The 20293-nt window shown below is 32.2% G+C and overlaps 1 protein-coding gene across 1 annotated transcript in view; it reads left to right on the forward strand.

Annotated features, from left to right (window-relative positions):
• The window catches only part of LOC117181333 (ubiquitin conjugation factor E4 A), a 58399-nt gene that overhangs the window by 17382 nt on the left and 20724 nt on the right, over positions 1–20293 (forward strand). The window contains exons 6-8 of the mRNA XM_033373894.1: positions 3169–3279; positions 3337–3537; positions 14839–14956. Of these exons, the coding sequence (XP_033229785.1) occupies positions 3169–3279; positions 3337–3537; positions 14839–14956 (430 nt within the window). The remainder of the gene's footprint in view (positions 1–3168; positions 3280–3336; positions 3538–14838; positions 14957–20293) is intronic.

Genomic DNA, 20293 nt, shown 5'->3' on the forward strand with positions numbered 1-20293 from the left:
GAAATTTTACCGCGATTTCGCTGGAAGCGGGTGCAATTTTTCAGATTAGCACCCGCTCCCGGCGAAATCCTGCGGTTGTCCTTATGACAAATTTTTAATTGTGTGTGTGTGTGTGTGTGTATGTGTAAAATAGACACTCTATTAGAGAATGTTATGAATCAAAATTTAATCACTCTAAGGAGTACATACACTGATGTTAAAATTGGTTCCCCTACACCGCCCCCTGGGGGTTGGAGCAAGTTTGAAATCTTAAATGGGAACCCCTATGTTTTATTGCATATTCGGATTCTTTGGATATAAATGCGTATGATTTGTCCAAAACATGTTTCTCATTTAGCGATAGATCGCGCTTAATCGACGAAGTTCAATTATTCTTCATTACACTGTTACTGAGAATGTACGCTTACGATTCTGCAATACTAGAAATTAGTCTTAAATCAAACTATTACTTTTAGCGTAACCCAGGAACAACGACGTGGACGTAGCCGTTTTCTGTTCCCTTTGGGGTGCTTGATTAACGTGAGTCCCCTTGCCTCTCACGATTCGGGGTGCTCGTGAGTCCCCGCGCCTCTCACGATTCGAGGTACTCAGGGAATCATCTTTGAATTAAATTAAGTGCTAAAAATGTTGACCTTCGTCTTCAATGCACTTATTAATCCGTAATTCAAATGAACTGACACAACGGAGAAGTGTATCTTCCATTATTTCAGCACATGCACTTGTAAGTCGGTCACTTATATTCTCACGTGTTGTTGGTTTTTCTTTGTACACTTTGTCTTTCAGATAGCTCCACAAAAAGAAATCTGATGAAGTCAGATTTGGCGTTCTTGCAGAACAATTTGTCGGACCGCCTCTACCAATCTAGCGACCATTGAAATCAAGATCAAGAACTTCTCGTGCTACCGCTGAATAGTGTGCTGGACAACCATCATGTTGAAACCACGTGTTATGCCGTATTTGTAAGCTCAAGTCTTCAAGAAATACTGGCAGTTTATTTTCCAAAAGGTCTTGATATTTTGGACCATTTAAGCTGTCTTCGATAATGTGGGGACCGATCAGTTTGTTGCCAATTATTCCACACCATACGTTGACAGTTCATGGACGCTGGTGTTCGACTTCACGAAGCCACTGCAGATTTTCAATATTCCAGCAGTACATGTTGTGTCGATTAACTATTCCATGGTTCGTAAAAGACGACTCGTCAAAGAATAATACATAACGAAAAAAGTTGGGTTTTTGTTATATTTGTTCACGTGACCACTGACAAAAAGCTACCCGATTTTGGAAATCAACACCGTGAAATTCTTGATGTAAAGAGACATGATACGAATGAAATGTATTACGTTTTAAAATTTTCCAAACACTGCTTTGAGACATTACGGGATCACGAGCAATTTCTCGTGTACTAACGTGAGGATTATTGGCCACTGCAGCTAATACAGCAATTTCATTATTTTCTCCAGTGACTGTAGTTGTACGGGCCTTTTTCGTAGGTTGAGCACTTCTATCGATAGTAAAGTTTGTAATAGTACGATAAAATGGAGCACGTGACACAATTCTATTTGGAAAACGCTGAGCGTAGAGATCGACTTCAAAAAGAAGGAGGTTCTACTTATGTTCGTCGCGATGTATTTTTTTTCATACGAGTTTTTATTGCACTCGTTCAACGATTCTGTAGCGATTTGAAATTTTTTTTTCGTGTTCAGTCATGTCACAATGAAAATGTCGTATTTTTTGTTGTTAATGTATTGCAGAATCGTAAGCGTGCATTTTTAGTAACAGTAAAATGAAGAAAAATTGAATTTCTGTAACAGATAACTGTTTTGCCGACAGGAAACGGTTTTATTTCAGCGGTAAACAAGAGATCTTTTGTCCAGGACTGAGATTTCTTATCGGTTCGATTGAAGTAACCGCCTATGCGACCACCATGATTATAAACACGTGTCGTTGAGTGATTAAAGTTTCGTGATCACGCGGAAGAAATCATAACTGTCGTATGGGTGGGTTTTTATTGAGAAGAAGGAGATTTATAAAGCTCATTGATCGCTTTTCTCGAAGGGTGAATAGAAATGTAAAAAATGACTAAGAGAAGGGGACCGTCAGTTGATGGGTCGGACTCATCGATTCTCTGAGAGTTAGTCAAAAATTCAGACAGATCCTTGCTTCGGCCGCGACCGGTCGGTAATTTCTTTTGCTGTGTTTCAAATTGAACTTTATTAAAAAATCGAGAAGGATCTGTACTGTAAGAATAAACTTTTAATTGTTTTATTAAATATATTATGTTCACATAAATAAAATAAAAACTGTTAATTTTATTCATAGAATTCAAAATAAATTCTTTTATTTTTATTTTTATTTCCACATTAAATTCGGACGTTTGGAGTCGGCGATTCGTTCGTCACAGGAGGTTGAGGTTCTAACCTCTTCAAGTAGCGGAACGAGCGAATAATTGTCAACGAGGGTTGAAGCAGTGTTCATCGAGGAGTTTGAACATTTAAACTTTGGTGCGCCTTGAGAAAGGGCGTGTCACATTTCGTCGATTACAGCGCCATCTATCGCGAAACGAGAAAAATGTTGCAGGCAAATCATACACATTTTTATCCAAAAAATCCGAATATGCAATAAAAAATAGGGCTTTTTAAATTCATCTTTATTTCTCTGAATTTCATTCAATCGCTCTCATTTTTCTTAAACTTTGTTTAAATTCACTTAAATTTTACTAAAATCAATGAGTTTTTTTTTTATTTTTAAAATGATTTGAAACTGGTTAGTAGTTAATAGTTCCGCTAAACACCCTGCACGAGCATTGTCCTTACTGTGTACGCTGAACATGTGTTCCTGTCAAGAATTTTCTCTACCTGGGCAGGTCTGATGTACTGATTCAAAGGAGTCGCAAGTAATAAATTTGCACTTTTAGTCCTGAGTATAAAAATGTATTGAGCCCCTTCTAGAAAATTTTTTTCTCCAAAATTTTTTAAAAATATTCAAACATAATTTTTTAGTTCGCAAGTTTTTAGTTGATTTAGAGAATTCTGTCGCAAGCTAAAAGTTGACAAAATTGAATATAAAATAAAAATTGTAGGCATTAAAACGATTTTAAAGCATAATTTAAGTTTCGTGCTGCAAGTAAATTGCATCAAATTCAATGGTCCTAATTCTATTCTACAGATCAAATCAAGATTTGGCAAGGATACAGAGGATTTACAATGACGCACAAGCTGGCGGTAGTTCTGAAGTCATTGAAACCATAACACATCGTATGGAAATGGAAATGACGAAGTAAGAAAAAATTAATATAAAATTTACGTCTTTCTTAGGTACTACTTAACATTTCAGATATTTGTCACTGAGAGCCAGTTTATTGTATCCCGAAAGTCTAAGTCTTCTCTCAAAATTCCATGCAACTACAGCTTATTGGCTAATGCAGATTAATTTAGATGACTGTGATATACAAGAAACGAAGCGCAGTAATTACGCTCCAAAGGAATTCAAATCAGTTACATTCCCATTACCTGATACGGTTCCAAAAACTATTAGGTAAGTTAATTTTATACACCCACAAAATTCTTTTTCTTTTCTTAAAGTTATATTTTTTATAAAAGTTGACGCCCAAAGAATTTAAATGTGAAATTGAGACTCAATTTTGTTTATTCAATAATTTGTAATCATTAAAATGTGACAAAATATCGACCGGAAATATCTATTTTTTAAACGTAACCTGTTGGCGAAAAATGTGGTGTGTCGTCATACGCTTTCAAATCTCACGAAAATACATGTGTCAATTAGGTAAAAACAATAAAAATAATTCACAACGTTTTTTGGCTGAAAGAATTTATTTAGTAGAGTAGCATGCCTGAATATACATAAACCAGTTCGGATAATTGACCAAAAATCAACACAATAAAGACAAGTTATTTTTTCGCGAAATGCTCTAGGTCTTACATTGCTTTTAGTTCTCACACAAAATATAAAATTAATATTTTAGTAGTATTCTCAAGCGAAATAGCCTGGCCCATTTGAGTCTATAAGCAGAGTCGATTTGAATGATTTAGTCTCTGAGATATTCTGAGAGATTTAGGTCCTTTTCAAGGTCCTTTTAGTGGTCCTTTTAAGAGTGGTGTGGCGGTAATATAATGTTCCTTTTATATTCGTCAGGTACCGGGCGGGCAGAGTTATTTACAGTAGTTAGCCGTCTTTATTGGCGTATCTCATTCCATTTATGAGATACGTTGTATTAATTCCTATTTTAAGCATTTAAAAAAAAGTTAGTTAATAGAAATCGTCGAAACCCGTAGATTCCGAATTATTACGTTTTAAGCTGTTAACTATGAAATTTAAAAAATCTACTTCTAAATTTTAATCCGAAAGCTTAACAAAGGACTCTTGAGTGTCGGCTACTCTATTGATATAGCCTCTCTGCTTGTTATTTATGATCCTATTTCTACTGCAATTCCAGAAAGGACATTTTAAAGCCTTTAAAACATTTAAAAGAACTACCTGGACCTTTAAATGTATTTACCCGAGTGTCTGCGGAGAATTTCTCTGAGCTTCTCTGGCCCTAGAGAATCTTTAGAATATACTCAGAGATTTCTATCGTTAGGGAAATTTCTAGTTTTAATACTTTTTACGTAAAATTGCAATTCGGCACGAAATTTTTTTAAACAGAAGTACCTCTACAGTGACAAATCGAAATCTAATATATTTTTTTTAATATGAAAATACAGGTTGGTGTTTCTATCTTTTGCATATCTTGGAAAAGATTTCTTATTTAATTTATTGTTCTACATCAGACCATAAAGTATTATTGCATAAAATGCTGTGAATTCTTTTGTATAATAAAAATAATAAAATTATTTAGAAATAGATTTTTGTATATGAATAAACGGAGTAGCTATTTCGCCATACATGTATGTCAAAATAGCCGACAGTAGCTTATTTCCACATACAAGTATGGCGAAAGAAGAACGGTATTTTATTTCGCCATTTCGGAATATATGCAGGAAGAAGTGACGGTCAAAATAAGGAGATTAAGGTCATCTACTATTACATGGTAGATTCTAATGAACAAATTAATCATTAAAAAGGCAATTGTAATTGCACCAACGAAACATGAGAATGATAGGCGCGTTAAGCCCAACATTTTAAGACATGGTTCAGAGGTGGTTTTGACCACCGCTGTTAGATAGCAAAAAAATTGAATGCGCGAAATTTAAATTTCTTTATACTTTGCTATTATAGCCACATATGAAACATTTCAATTTTAAGAAAATAAAAATAAATTGATAATAATGTTTCCTTTGCTAAATGGTAGAAATTGCTGTTTTTTGGGTTATTTCAAACTATTTGTATATTTTTTATTTGCAGTGTCCTAATAATTATATTTAAGTGGAGCAAAAATAATTTTTTAAATAAATTAATATTGTTAATAACTATTTTCATCTATATTATTGTCAGATAGTTGCGATTTTTTTAAATTATTCAACTTTTTGTACACTTTTCACTTAGTGAGGTAATAATTAATGCAACTTAATAGAAGCAGTTGTTTAAGCAATTTATTATTGTTTATAACGGGAGGGGGGGGGGGCTGATTTAAAATTATGTTCAATTCCAAATTTTTCTTTGAGCTTTTTTGTTCCAGTGTCTCTTGTGTAAGCTAGCTGTTTTTTCATTAATTTTTTTAAGCATTAAGAAAAGAAAAAAAGTAATTCACCTAAACATACAACTAAAAAGTCCACGTAAAACTAAAGATTTCAGGGAAAAGCTTTCTAGATTAGCTCTGAGAAAAGATAGGTATAAACAATAACAAATTATTTAAATAAGCTTTTTTTAACTTACATTAATTATTACCTCAGTAAGTGAAACTTCAACAAATAGTTTCAGTGTTCAGACAAAAAACGCATCTTTTGAGAACTTAGCTAAGAGAAGATATTTATAAACAATTAAAAAATGTTTAAACAACTATGATTGTTAACCTGATATATAGCATTAATAAAGAAGAAGATAGTTACAAACAATAATAATTTGTTTAAATAATTTTTTTAGAGATTGAATTATTATCTCTTCCTAAGTGAAAAGGGACCCAATAAAACAGACATATGGTGGATGTTATTTAAAATGTAGTTATGGATTCGAATGGTCGGGAACCATAAGAGGCTAAGACACCAAATTTTCAAAAAGTTTTGAAAATTTTGTAAGACATACATTTAGGAATATATTTTGAATTTACCGCCGTAGCAAGATCGGCAATTGACCGAACGTTGTCGATCATTATCGAGCAAGACATAATGCGGGAGAGGAGCAAAATCTGGCAGTCTTGCCAACCGCGAAAGCGAACGCATTGTCACCTTTTATACTAACCTACACTAAATAAAGTTCTTTTAATTCTAAAGGCTTGTCGAAACAAAACTTAATTCGAAGTCTTCTGTCCTCGAATAATACCTTTCTGATCATCATTTCGCCATCCTTACAGTTTTTTGAATTTTCAGAAAAGTGCGTCCTGCTAAAAAATTTTCCCGAATAAGAGTTAGCCCCTTATGGTTGCCGACCATTCATTTGTATTCTTTGGCTAATTGCGAAGATAAATCTCGAGTTTCAGTTCAATTAAACTAATATAATTTTTTTTCAAAAGAAAAATAATGGATTTATTTTTATGTGGATTTGAACAAATTTTTCCAGTCTATATTCATGAAAATTCGAGACAAACAAAACTGTAACACCCTAATCTGCCTTCATAATTAGAAATAATACTAATAATACTCAACTTAATTATTATAAACAATTTCGATAAACAAATTTTCACCAGTGTTTTACTTCATAGAAAAAATTGTTTCGCACTAGTTGCTAAGATTATTCATAAGACATTATTTATAACGAAAAATTAGCAAAGTTATCATTCACTGTTTATATATACAATTTTTTAAACAGATATCAATGAATAAGTTTTTCTTCTAGCAATGTTGATTTTTCTTAAACTCAAAATTGTATTTATAATTTTAAGGTTGTTCTAACTTCGAATACATACTTAAAATTAAATAGCCTAATTGAAATTCTACATTTTCGATTTCATTACATTTTTATGTTCTAAATGCGCAATTGTTTAATTTGTAACTCTAAAAATTTAAGATTTATTGACTTATAACTTTTTTAAGTTCAAGAGACTCAGTTTTAGACATTTCCATAAATATATGTCGACATCTATAATCATATATGATTTCATAAAATCTAAATTCATAATCTTGTTCCTTATATATCTATGAGTGTCCAGTGCCAAGGGCTTTGTCAAGATATCGGCTAAATTTTCCTTGGTTTACACATTGTTTAACGAAATGTCCGTGGATTTCAGTCATATGTTTCCTGCTTCGAGTTTTCTCTTTCTCTAACAAATAAGCGTTGATATCATCCAGATCGTCGTCGAACATTTTAAGCTTATGGCTTCCATCCATTCCTGTACAGTCTCCAGCGGATCTGTTGTCGCACTATATAATCACTGGAAACAATGTTTTACCAATGACATCTCGAATTGATTTTTCCATCGATATTAATTCTTGACATGCGTCACTCATAGCTAAGTATTCAGTATGACAAGTTGAGAGAGTTACATAGGACTGTTTGTAGCTTCTCCAGGCGACAATGTATTCGAACAACTTAATCACATAACCTCCTGTAGACGTTCAATCTTGACAATCTCGAAAACTTGAAACGGTCAGTGCTTCAAGACTTTCAGTCTGCTTTGTATGTCGAACATAAATCTTTGATTCCTCGTAGATAACTAAATACTCGTTTCACGCTCATCCAGTCTTCTTCATTGGGCTCTGTTTGCTTTCTTGCTAGATAGTTTACCGCAAATGTTATGTCAGGTCGAGTGGCATTCGATAAGTACATTCAACTTCCAATAGCCTCTCAACAAGGCACTTTCTTCATTTCATGTCTTGATTCTTCATCTGTCTGCACGTTTTTTTCAAATGTCTTATTTTTGTTTTTGTTGTTTGCTTGTCTCGTAACCATCGGCGAGCCTTGTGGTTTACACTCTTTCATATTGAATCTTTTTAGAATGCTTTCTGTGTACATAGCTTGATGAATTCTTAGACAGTTTGTCTCCTTGTTTCTTACAATGGTTACTTCTAGAAACTTCTTCGGTTTACCTGGTTCTTTTATATCAAACACTATTCCGAGGCATTTTTTACTCCCCTTGAGTGCCATCTTTCCTCCTTTTCTCCATGTGCATATACACGGTTCACGCAAATTGTTTTCGAATCCAAGTTGTTGTACTTCCTCCGAAAATATTTTATTTCATATCTTTGCACTTACTTTTAAACCGTAAAATGCCCTTTCCAATTTGCATACCTGCGTCTTTTTGGTATGTGTATCGACTTCTAGACCTTCGGGTATTACCGTATATACTTCTTCATTTAATATTCCATTAAAAAATTTTTTTACGTGTATTTGACAAGCATGTAGTTCAAGTTTATTGTTGATGGATAATACTGATCGAACTACTGACAGTCTGGAAACTGGAGCATATGACTCCTTTAAATCATAAGTATTTTTGTCTTTGAAACCTTTGATCACCAATCTTGCTTTATACCTGATTGATCCATCGGTTTCGAGTTTTCTTCTAAAGATCCACCTTGAATCAATAATATTTGCTCTTTTCCCTTCAGACATTGTTTGAGGTCTATCAACTAGTTTCCAAACTGTATTAGGATCCATATAATTAAGTTCTTCTTTCACTGCTTCCATCCAATTTAATTTTTCTTTGCTCGACACAGCTTTTTCGCAATTTGTTGGATCTCTATTCATTTTTGCTAAATGGCAGTGCATTAGTTGCTCTCCTTGGTGTTGTTTTTCATTTTATGTTTCTACAGCATAATTAGCAAAACTTATATCAACTATTAGATGTGCTATTTGAGCTATTATCTTTCTCCATTCCGACGTGTTTCTTCTTTTAGTTTTACTTCTTGTCGTAGGGCCTTTTACTTTCTTTTTTATATTACTCTGTATTTGTTTATGCCTTTCCTGAGATTGTTTTCTTGGCCTTCCTTTTTTCTTAGGCTGTTCACTATCTTGGTATAATTTTAGTTTTGCGTCCTCTTCAAACTTTTCCATCCAATTCCAGTCTTGTTCGATTTCAGCTTCTTTTATTTATGTGAACTGATCATTATCGTTTAAATGTTTAGTTCTATAAACATTTTGATAGGCTAATTTTCCGTTGAATTGGATGTGTCGGAACTCTATAAATTTTGTAGTTCTAGGATGCCACAAGATGTAACCTGATCCTGTATATCCGACTAGAACAGCTTTTTTTGCTTTGGAATTAAACTGTTTACCAGGCTTTATTACTCTGATGTAACCAATTCATCCGAATATTTTAATCTGATCAAAATGACAACTTATTTCCGGCGCATATCTTTTTAGTGGAGTGTCATACTTGATGGATTTATGAGGAGTTCTGTTGTATACATACACAGCAGCATCGACAGCTACTTCCCACATACTTCTAGGCAAACCAGAATCAAACATGTATGCTCTGAAAGTAAAAAAAAATAATCTTACGAGCACTATTTCTAATAAACTAAAAAAGTTCCTTAAAAGGCTATCCCGAGACGTATTTGGTAAAAAGTTTTTGCGTCCTGCTGAAACATTTTTCGAATAAGAGTGAGACCCGTATGTTAACCGACCATTCATTTGTATTCTTTGGCTAATTGCGAAGAGAAATCTTGAGTTTCAGTTCCATTAAAATAATTTTAACGATTTTGAATACAATTTTTAAAAAATTATTTTTTTCTTATGGGAAATACGTTTTAAACTTCACGGGCCTTCACCACCTCTAAATATAATTTTTCTTCAAAACAAAAACAATGGATTTATTTTTGTGTGGATTCGAACAAATTTTGCCGGGCGATATTCATGAAAATTCGAGACAAAGAAAACTGTAACACTATAGTCCGCACTCATACATTAGAAATAATTCTAATAATACTCAACTGAATTATAAACAATTTCGATAAAAGATTATTTATAATTTTAAGATCGTTCCAACTTCGAATGCATACTTAAAATTAAATAGCTTAACTTGAAATTGAAAGTTCCCACATACTTTTAGGCAAAACAGAGTCAAACATGTATGCTCTTACTTTTTCTTAAATTATCCTCTTCCATCTTTTTGCTACTCCATTATGTTCCGGTGTGTATGGCGGTGTAAAATCTGAATCTATTTTTTCTTCCTTTAATTTCTTACGCATTTTTCTCCAGTGTATTCTGTGCCTTGACGTGACTTTATATAATTTACCTTTTCATCTTTTCCTAGCAAATTTCTTGCCTGTACGAGAAATCTTTTCAAAGCTTCTCCAGATTCATCCTTCGCCTTCAAAGTGTATGCTTTTGCTAATCGAGAATAATTATCTGTGAATGAAATAATGAATCGCTTTTGTCCAGGATAAGATATTGGTTTTATTGGTCCCACGATATCCGTGTGTATAACTTAAAGCGGACCTTGTGCCCTGTTTCTCGTTTTCTTAAACGGCAACTTTTCTATCTTAGCCATTTTGAAGTTTTCTTTAAAATGATTTAGAAATTCTTTTTTAAACAGCTATAAATTTTGACTTAATTGAGATATTTATATTTTCCTTCCATATTCTCGTAAGGTACTCCACTTATTATCTTTTGTTTGTTACATGTTTAATTCTATGGGTGTCGGTCCGGCCGTCCATCCGTAAACACGATAACTCTCGAAAAAATGAACGAATCAAATCGATATTTAACAGACTTTTTTTAGGTCTTAGAAGAAAAGACAAGTTCGTTAAGCAGCCATTTTGGATAAAAATTAAAAAAGTTAGAGCATTTTCAAAATGTTTGAGACCATTTTTTTTATTAAAAAACTTTATGTACGGCTATTGATAGTACTTAGAAAGCCAAACAATTTATCGATCGAAAATCAAAATTTTAAGCCAAACAACGCACGATATGAAAAAATTCAAGGGAAGAAAAACATAGCTTTTTGCAAGCTTTTTGAATTAACAAAAATTGTGATCCCAAAAAATATCTAAAATTTCGCTAAGAATCACTTCTTGATAGGACGCGTACTCTTTATTTTATTCGTAAAAAATAACATTGAAAATAAGAATAAAAATAAAATCGTGGAAAAACGACCAAAGTTACGAAAAAAATGTAACAAAACCTGTTCACAAATGTCCATCTAAAATCGTGCGCACAGCGCGAGTGTCACGTTGAGAATGTGTACCTCAAAGCCTATAGAGATTTGAAAAACGTAATCTTTAACTATACTTAATTAAGTAGAAAATCCAGAATATGAAGACCCATATAAATATTGCGATCTAAAAGAAATCTTTTTGATAAAGTTTTATTGAAGAATTTCAAATGCAAAGAATAAATATCCGAGCGTGAAGTGCGAGATTCGACAGACGCGCGCCCTAGGCGCACTTAAACTTACGAGCGAAGCAAGCCGCGGGCAACACGTTCCATGAGAATGTGCCCGCCAAACAGGCACATTTTTAATGATTCATTGGTTTATTATAATTTACAACATGATAATAAATAACCTTACTCTTCTTATTTTGAACGTCACGCTCTCCTCCATATATTCCGAAAGGGCGAAGTAAAATACCGTCCTTATTTGTCCATAATTGTATGTCGAAATAAACTATTGTCGGCTATTTTGACATACATTTATGATTAAATAGTCGCAGCCTAAATAAAATTATAATTATAACTTAACAACAGAATATAACCTCAAAATTGCTGATCCCTATCGGTAGCCGTTATCAATTAATAAAATGCAATACAAAATACGTATGCTATGAAATTAAGCATATTTCTTTATTTGCAATAAATAAATTTGCTAACGTTGAAAAGATCTTAGCAAAAATATCTTCACACAGTTAATTGTTTAGAGCACGGCATGGCATCAATTACGAAAAGAAACTGCTTGTCACGCTATTTAGTATTTTCGCGGCTACCGCAGGAGTGGAAATTGGCAGACGCCTCACGTATTTATATTTAAAATTGCTTATTTTAATGATTTCGTGCTAATATATATAGCAAAATAACACTAATGGAAAATATGAAAGGGTCAAAAAAATTCTCCGAATTTTTAGTGATTGTTCAGAATGCTGTATCTCAGTGAAAAGTGGTCGTATCAAGGTCTATAAAAATACATTTTGAAGCTGTAAGTTTCTAGTTTTGACATATTTTGGCAAATAAATGTGTGACTTTTACAGTTGAATCCCCCCCCCCCACCCCTATGAAATTACATTTTGATCAAATCAACCATTTTTAATTTAATTAAAATTAAAGTTGATGACACAAATCGCGTTTCAGCCTCGCGTAAATCCGATCGTGCAACCTCCATATGGTACTCTTTGGGTGACGCTAATGCCGACAGTAGTAAAAATCAAATTTTTTCAAGATTTGGAAACGTTTAAAAAAAACTAAAATTTCGGAGTTTTTTTTTGTAAGGTTCAGAGGTAGTTGCAAAAAAAAGGAAAAAGGTCAACATTTTTTATTTTTATTTTAGCCATGATTAGGATATGTTTAAGCGCAAGAAACGTGACCCTTTAATTTCTTCAAAAGTTTCACCGTTTGCAACAAGGAAACGGTTTATTAGATCGAAATGTAACTTCGCAGGGTTTTTGGGGAGTTATTCAACTGTAAAAGGCACACTCAACATTAGTAATTTCATGAAGATTTGAAATTTAGCCGTTGATTTTCTGAAAACCCATAAATTACCCTTTTTTCCTGTTTTTCAAATTTATGTCATGGATTTAAAAAACTGTTATCCAAGATCGTGGCAAAATCTTGTAGGACATTTATTCCAGTTTTCAGAACTGCCCTTAAATTTTCTGTGCAACCATTGGTTGCTGAGATATCGTCGATGAAACATAAAAGGGTCCTTTATATTTAAACTTTGATATCTAAGTGAAAAATGTTCGTACCGAAGTTTAAAAAAAGCGAATTAAAGCTGCATAAAGCTTGTGGAATTGAAAAAAAAGCAAAAAGATTTGCAATTTTTTTCTCACACTACATGTTAAAATTGCGTGAAACAGGTAGCTCCGAAAACTTATTTGCCAAAATATCTCAAAACTATAAACTTACAGCTTGAAAATGCTTTTTTAAAGACCTTGATACGACCAGTTTTCACTAAGATACAGCATTCTGTAAAATTACTAAAAATTAGTAAAATTGTTTTGACTCTTTAATTTTTTCCATTAGTGTATAATGAGACAGCAATCTGCGTGAATTTTACGGAATAAATTTGTAATTGGATTGTTATATTAAGGGCCGTTTCCACCAACCTGGGTTAAAAAGTTAATCCTCCTTTAAAGTTAGTAACGTGCTCCACCACGGTGGTTAACGCGAGTTAACCAGCCGTTAGGAAGTCTAACGGCTGATTAACTGGCGTTAACCACCGTTAAATCTAACCGGTCAAGATTGGTCGGTCAGGGCAACTTAATCGCCCTTTAATTTAGAAAGTGCAGTGTCGTTGTAAAATATGAAGTTTTTGGAAGAAGTTCTAAGGTCGTCTGATGACAGATTACAAATAACACGAATAAAATAGGAATAAAGCACGAACAAAACATACATAAAAATTAACTTTTTTTAGGTTAGTGTGGACACGAGCGTGGTGTGAACCTTACCTGAATTTGGCGCACACGCCCATATTGCTTTGATTTACACTCGACCGACGGGTAGCCTATCACGTGAATGATTTAAAGTAAAATGGAAGTTATTTCGAAATGACTATCTGGTTAGCTAACCGCACCCTACAAAAATGTGGTGGAACGCGCAACAGGATAATCGAAGCTTATCTATCATGTTAACTTTAACCCGCCGTCAGTTACCAATGATTTAACCGAAGTTGGTGGAGCCGGCCCTAAGTGTTTGAAATCAACATTTCAATTCTCAACAACAGCACGTTTAAACTTATTGGACTATTGCAAGTGCAAAGGCTTAAAAAATTCAAATGTATATTTTTCTAAATAAATTTTTACTCCGCATATTTACTCGGCAAACGCTCCTGACATCCTCCACCATCCATTCCACCCTTAAATCTCTGTATTGCTTCGCTTGGGCTATAGAAATGCTGTCCTACTATTTAGGGAACAGATCCGGTATCACTTACAAAAATATAAACGTTCTGCTTTTGAGACTAAAACTCCTGATTTCAAGCTTAACGTGTAAAATGGTATAATAACCCAGCATGCCGTACTTGATATAGCAATAAAATTACAAATTAATTTTTTGTCAAATTAACTCAAATTCCTATTTTATTGTATTTCAATTTGTTTTGCCATAAATATCAGCATGTAATCGTTAAAATAAACAATTTTAAATTTAATTACGTGATACGCCTGCGCATTACCACTTTTGCAACTTTCCGCGAAAATTCTACTGGGCGTGACAAGCAGTTTTATGAATTTTTTTCGTTCTTAACCATTGGATATACATACGAATATTTTTTCAGGATTTTTTACACTAGAATTTGTAGACTTAGGCACAAAACATCCTTCTTAGAATTTATTTATTTCCATTTTTCAAAGAAAAATCTTGAACTTCCAGCTTGTTTTATAAAATATTGACAGCATATGACGTCACATCTTAGTGGCGAAATTGCGCGACAGTGACTTCAGTTCGAAAAGGGTATACATTTTTATGTTTCAAATAAAAATTTGAAAAAAGGCATTTTCAGTTATACTCGTATTATTAGCGATTTTAGAGTAAATAGTTTCATTTTGAGAAATTAAAAAATTAAGTGGATAACTCTATGGTCGTATTCGATCAGATTATTAAGAAAGCAAGTTCTTAAAAATATCTTACCTACAGGTGCATTCCTGAATTCGTAGTTGAGAACACAGTCGGATTTCTATGCTTCTTGAGGCGTTTGAATCCCAATGTGTTTGAGGAACAGGGTCCCAATTTTTTAAATCCAATACTAACAGAGGTAAGTGCTTCAATTCTGAACTCTAGACTGATAAATGTATACAATGCAGGCTTCACAGTCCATATGGGATAAAAAATAGGGATCAAAGGATACGTTTCGTCACGATCATAGGGTACTTTTTTCCCGCTCAAAGGTGCATAATTGATAAACATACAACATTCATATATGCATATACAATATTACGTTTAAAACCTCAGTAAGTTAAAATCCTTATTGATAATAGGAAAATACATATAATTGAGTCTCAAAAAATATTTCCTTTTAGGATGCTATTTGATAAATAGCGAAAACCGCTACTAAATAATAAGAAAGTCAAATATTTAATAAATATGAAACAGCGATTACTTACAGTTCTTGTACATTTTCTTTTGTGTATAAAATTCATAAAATTATGAAAAATGCATTCAGAAAGCAACCCTTGTAATTGTAATTAAAAGCAATAGAAAGGCTTCCATATTAATTGATTTCAATTGCAAACAAAGTTCGATATTTAACTCAAAGAGCATAAAAGTAAAAAAATCTAAAAACTCCATCACTTACTTTTTTGTATTTAATACTTCGATATGATAACTTAACGCTGATTTGAAATATAAAAACGTTAAATGCAGGGTTTACAGGAATTAGTTGCGATCGCATATATAAAAATAATACTCTGATCCTGCTTTGAGACAGCGCTAATTGGTGCTCCATCTTTCCCTTTCCATATCGTTCATTAAATTTCTGAATTTTACAGTTATGTTGGTAAATTTCCGCAAATTTATTTGATCGAAAAATTAACCATGAAACCCTAACCGATTCCAAGTGACAAACAAAAGTGTTGTGTATTAGATTGTCTATCAACGCGTCGAGAAAAATCTCATTATTTTCCTGTAGATGGGTAAATCGATGTGAAGTGGATTAAAGCTACGGGTAATCCACATTTATTAGAGTTAACCTATGCAAAGGTGTATCAAAATCTATAAAGTATAGACTATATGTTCCATTCTCCATGCAGGATCGAATAATTGTACGCTATTTAAACTACATATATTATATATATATACAGGGTGGACACGGTGGGGCTTACATACATGGCGAGCTTGATGCTACCAGAATTGCACAAGAGCAGGGAAGAAGCCAGTGTACAGGGGTATTTTCATATTTCGCGCCTTTAAAGTTGCGTTCGGATCGACTATTCGGTCAAGCCCGTGCATCTTCGCATCAAGTTTATCATAGTTTCCATGGTTGCGTTCGAAACTTCAAATGGATGCAAGTGTCAAAACATATAGGTTATGTTATGTAGTAATTACAAATAATAAAACTGTTTCATTCATAATAAAGTGAGACCTGTGTACTGAGAAGTAAACGTCAATTATTTTCCGTGCCAATAACATTATGGAATGTCTGCTGAGTGACAAATACTATAAAATAGTAATAATATTCTGCGATTCCAATGGGCGAAGAGTGAATTGTGTTTAACGCTTATTTGCGACCAAAAGGTATGTTATGAATATATAGAATACGTATTAAGTAAAGTAAATAAAATATTACATGCGTAAACTTTAAATTGACATTACCTACATTTACTTACAGCGATTAGGACAAACACGTGAATCCGAACATAACGTCGAAATCATGACAGATCGGCCCGGCTTGTTTATTGTACTTTCGAACATCATTGAAAAATCATTACCTCTAGACCTTATCCCAAGACTGGGGATTGAGCAGCCTAAAGTTAATTCTAATTCAATCTGATGGTATAGGTGTATCAAAAAAATATCTCGAGGTAATTTATCTTGTCTAAATTTTAATTAATAAAGTATTTAGGGATTTTTTTTCTATTTTACAAAATGTTTTCTCTAGATCTCATTCTAAAATTTTGTTTGATCAACCAATAAAATAAATTAGAGACTCGTTGGTGATCGAATTGTATCAGAAATAAATCTAGACAAGATATTTTAGGCTAAAATTGTTATTCCATTTTTTAGAAATTATTCTATTTGCGAAATTGCTATCTCTGGATCTGATTTCCAAACTGGCATTCAATCAGCCTCGAAAATTAATTCTAATTCATTTTGATGGTATAGGTTTATCAAAAATATATCTCGGAAAAATTCAACTTGCCTGAATTTTAATTAATAAAATATTCAGGGATTTTTTTTATTTTAGAAAATGTTTTCTCTAGATCTCATCCTAAAATTTTATTTGATCAACCAATAAAATAAATTAGAGACTCGTTGGTGATAGAATTGTATCAGAAATAAATCTACACATGATATTTCAGGCCAGAAATGTTATTTCAATTTCTTTTTATATTATTCTATTTTCGAAAAATGCTATCTCTGTTCTGATTTTCAAACAGGCATTTGATCAGCCTTTAAAATTCATTCTAATTCATTTTTATGCTGTAGGTGTATCGAAAAGATATCTCGAGGCAATTCAACTTGCCTGAATTTAATTTAATGAAATATTTAGGGATTTTTTTTGTATTTTAGAAAATGTTTTCTCTGGACCTCATCCTAAAATTTGGTTTGATCAACCAGTAAAATAAATTAGAGACTCGTTCGTGATAGAATTGTATCAGAAATTAATCTAGACAAAATATTTTACTCCAGAATTGTTATTCCAATTTTTTTTAGAAATTATTCTATTTTTGAAACATGCTATCTCTTGATCTGATTTCCAAACTGGCATTCAATCAGCCTCGAAAATTAATTCTAATTCATTTTCATGGAATAGCTTTGTCAAAAAGATATCTTGAAGAAATTTAACTTGCCTGAACTTAAATTAATATAATATTTAGGGATTTTTTTTTCTATTTTAGAAAAAGTTTTCTCAGGAACTCATCCTAAAATTTGGTTCAGTCAACCAATAAAATAAATTAGATACTCGTTAGTAATAGAATTGTATTAGAAATAAATTTAGACAAGATATTTTAGGCTAGAATTGTTGTTTCATTTTTTTTAGAAAGGATTCTATATTCGAAATTGCTATCTCTGGATCTTATTTCCAAACTGGCATTCAGTTAGCCTCGAAAATTAATTCTAATTCATTTTGATGGTATAGGTGTACCAAAAAGATATCTCGAAGAAATTTAACATGCCTGAATTTTAATTTATAAAATATTTAGGGATTTTTTTGTATTTTAGAAAATGTTTTCTCTGGACCTCATCCTAAAATTTGGTTTGGCCAACCAATAAAATAAATTAGAAACTTGTTAGTATAGCAGAAATAAATGTAGAAGCGATATTTTGTGCCAGAATTTGTATTCCAATTTTTTCATAAGTTTTGCTATATTTATGTATTTTATCATTTCTAAATATTAAATTCATATATTATTGGTATCTTGTCAGAAAATAAAAATCTTTTAGTGTAATTGAAATTTACTCGAAATGATGTTTTAGTGTATTTCATTGAGTTATCGTTTAAGCTCAAATTATGCCGTTAGAAATGAAGACACCAATTCCGTAAATTGTATTTCAGAATCCCTAAATATTTCATTAATTTAAATTCAGGCAAATTAAATTTCTTCGAGATATCTTTTTGTTACAACTATACCATCAAAATGAATTAGAATTAATTTTCGAGACTGATTGAATGTCCGTTTGGAAATCAGATTCAGATATAAGAATTTCGAAAATAGAATAATTTCTAAAAAAGATGGAATAACAACTCTAGCCTAAATTATCTTGTCTAGATTTATTTCTGATACAATTCTATCACCAACGAGTCTCTAATTTATTTTATTGGTTCACTAAACTAAATTTTAGGATGAGGTCCTGAGAAAACATTTTCGAAAATACAAAGAAATCCCTGAATAGTTTATTAATTAAAATTCAGGCAAGTTAAATTTCTTCGAGTTATCTTTTTGATAAAACTATACCATCAAAATGAATTAGAATTAATTTTCGAGGCTGATTGAATGCCAGTTTGGAAATCAGATCCAGAGATAGCATTTTTCGAAAATAGAATAAGTTATAAAAAAATTGGAATAACAATTCAAGCCTAAAATATCTTTTCTAAATTTGTTTCTGATACAATTCCATAACTAAAAAGTCTCTAGTTTATTTTATTTGTTGAATAAACCAAATTTTAGGATGAGTTTCTGCAAAAACATTTTCTAAAATACAAAAAAATAACTAAATATTTCATTAATTTAAATTCAGGCAAATTAAATTTCTTGGAGATATCTTTTTGATAAAATCATACCATTAAAATGAATTAGATTTAATTTTCGAGGCTGATTGAATGCCAGTTTGGAAATCAGATCGAGAGATAGCATTTTTCCAAAATAGAATCATTTCTGAAAAAAATTAGAATAACAATTCTGGCCTAAAATATCTTGTCTAGATTTATTTCTGATACAATTCTATCACGAACGAGTCTCTAATTTATTTTATTGGTTGACTAAACCAAACTTTATGATGAGGTCCTGAGAAAACATTTTCAAAAATACAAAGAAATCCCTGAATATTTTATTAACTAAAATCCAGGCAAGTTAAATTTCTTCGAGATATCTTTTTGAAAAAACTGTACCATCAAAATAAATTAGAATTAATTTTCGAGACTGATTAAATGCCCGTTTGGATATCAGGTCCAGAGATAGGAATTTCGAAAATAGAATAATTTCTAAAAAAAATGGAATAACAACTCTAGCCTAAATTATCTTGTCCAGATTTATTTCTGATACAATTCTATCACTAACGAGTCTCTCATTTATTCTATTGGTTGACTAAATCAAATTTTAGGAAGAGGTCCAGAGAAAACATTTGCTAAAATATAAAAAAATCACGAAATATTTTATTAATTTAAATTCAGGCAAGTTAAATTTCTTCAAGATATCTTTTTGATGAAGCTATACCATCAAAATGAATGAGAATTAATTTTCGAGGCTGATTGAATGAAAATTTGGAAATCAGATCCAGAGCTAGCATTTCTTCAAATAGAATAATTTCTGAAAAAATTGGAATAACAATTCTGGCCTAAAATATCTTGTCTAGATAAGATAAGATAAATTACCTGAAGATATTTTTTTGATACTTCTCTATGCCATCAGATTGAACTAGAATTAATTTTAGGCTAACCAATCTCCAGTCTTGGGATAAGGTCTAGAGATAACGGTTTTCCAATAATGTTCATTGAAATGAAACAGCTGAAATGCACAAAATCCATCTGAATTTTCTGATGTGTATTTCATCTATGATCGATCTGTGAAAAAAATACAATGGAAATCAGTTATTAATTTCAGGAATAAAGTGTTACTTACGAGGGTGGATTGATAAGTTTCCGGCCTGACCAAGAGATGGCGCCACTAGGCCTACCTTGAGGTGGCGTTCTATAGTACCATCCTTAGATAGC

The sequence above is a fragment of the Belonocnema kinseyi genome, chromosome 10 (assembly GCF_010883055.1).
Source record: "Belonocnema kinseyi isolate 2016_QV_RU_SX_M_011 chromosome 10, B_treatae_v1, whole genome shotgun sequence".
In the NCBI taxonomy this organism is placed as follows: domain Eukaryota; kingdom Metazoa; phylum Arthropoda; class Insecta; order Hymenoptera; family Cynipidae; genus Belonocnema; species Belonocnema kinseyi.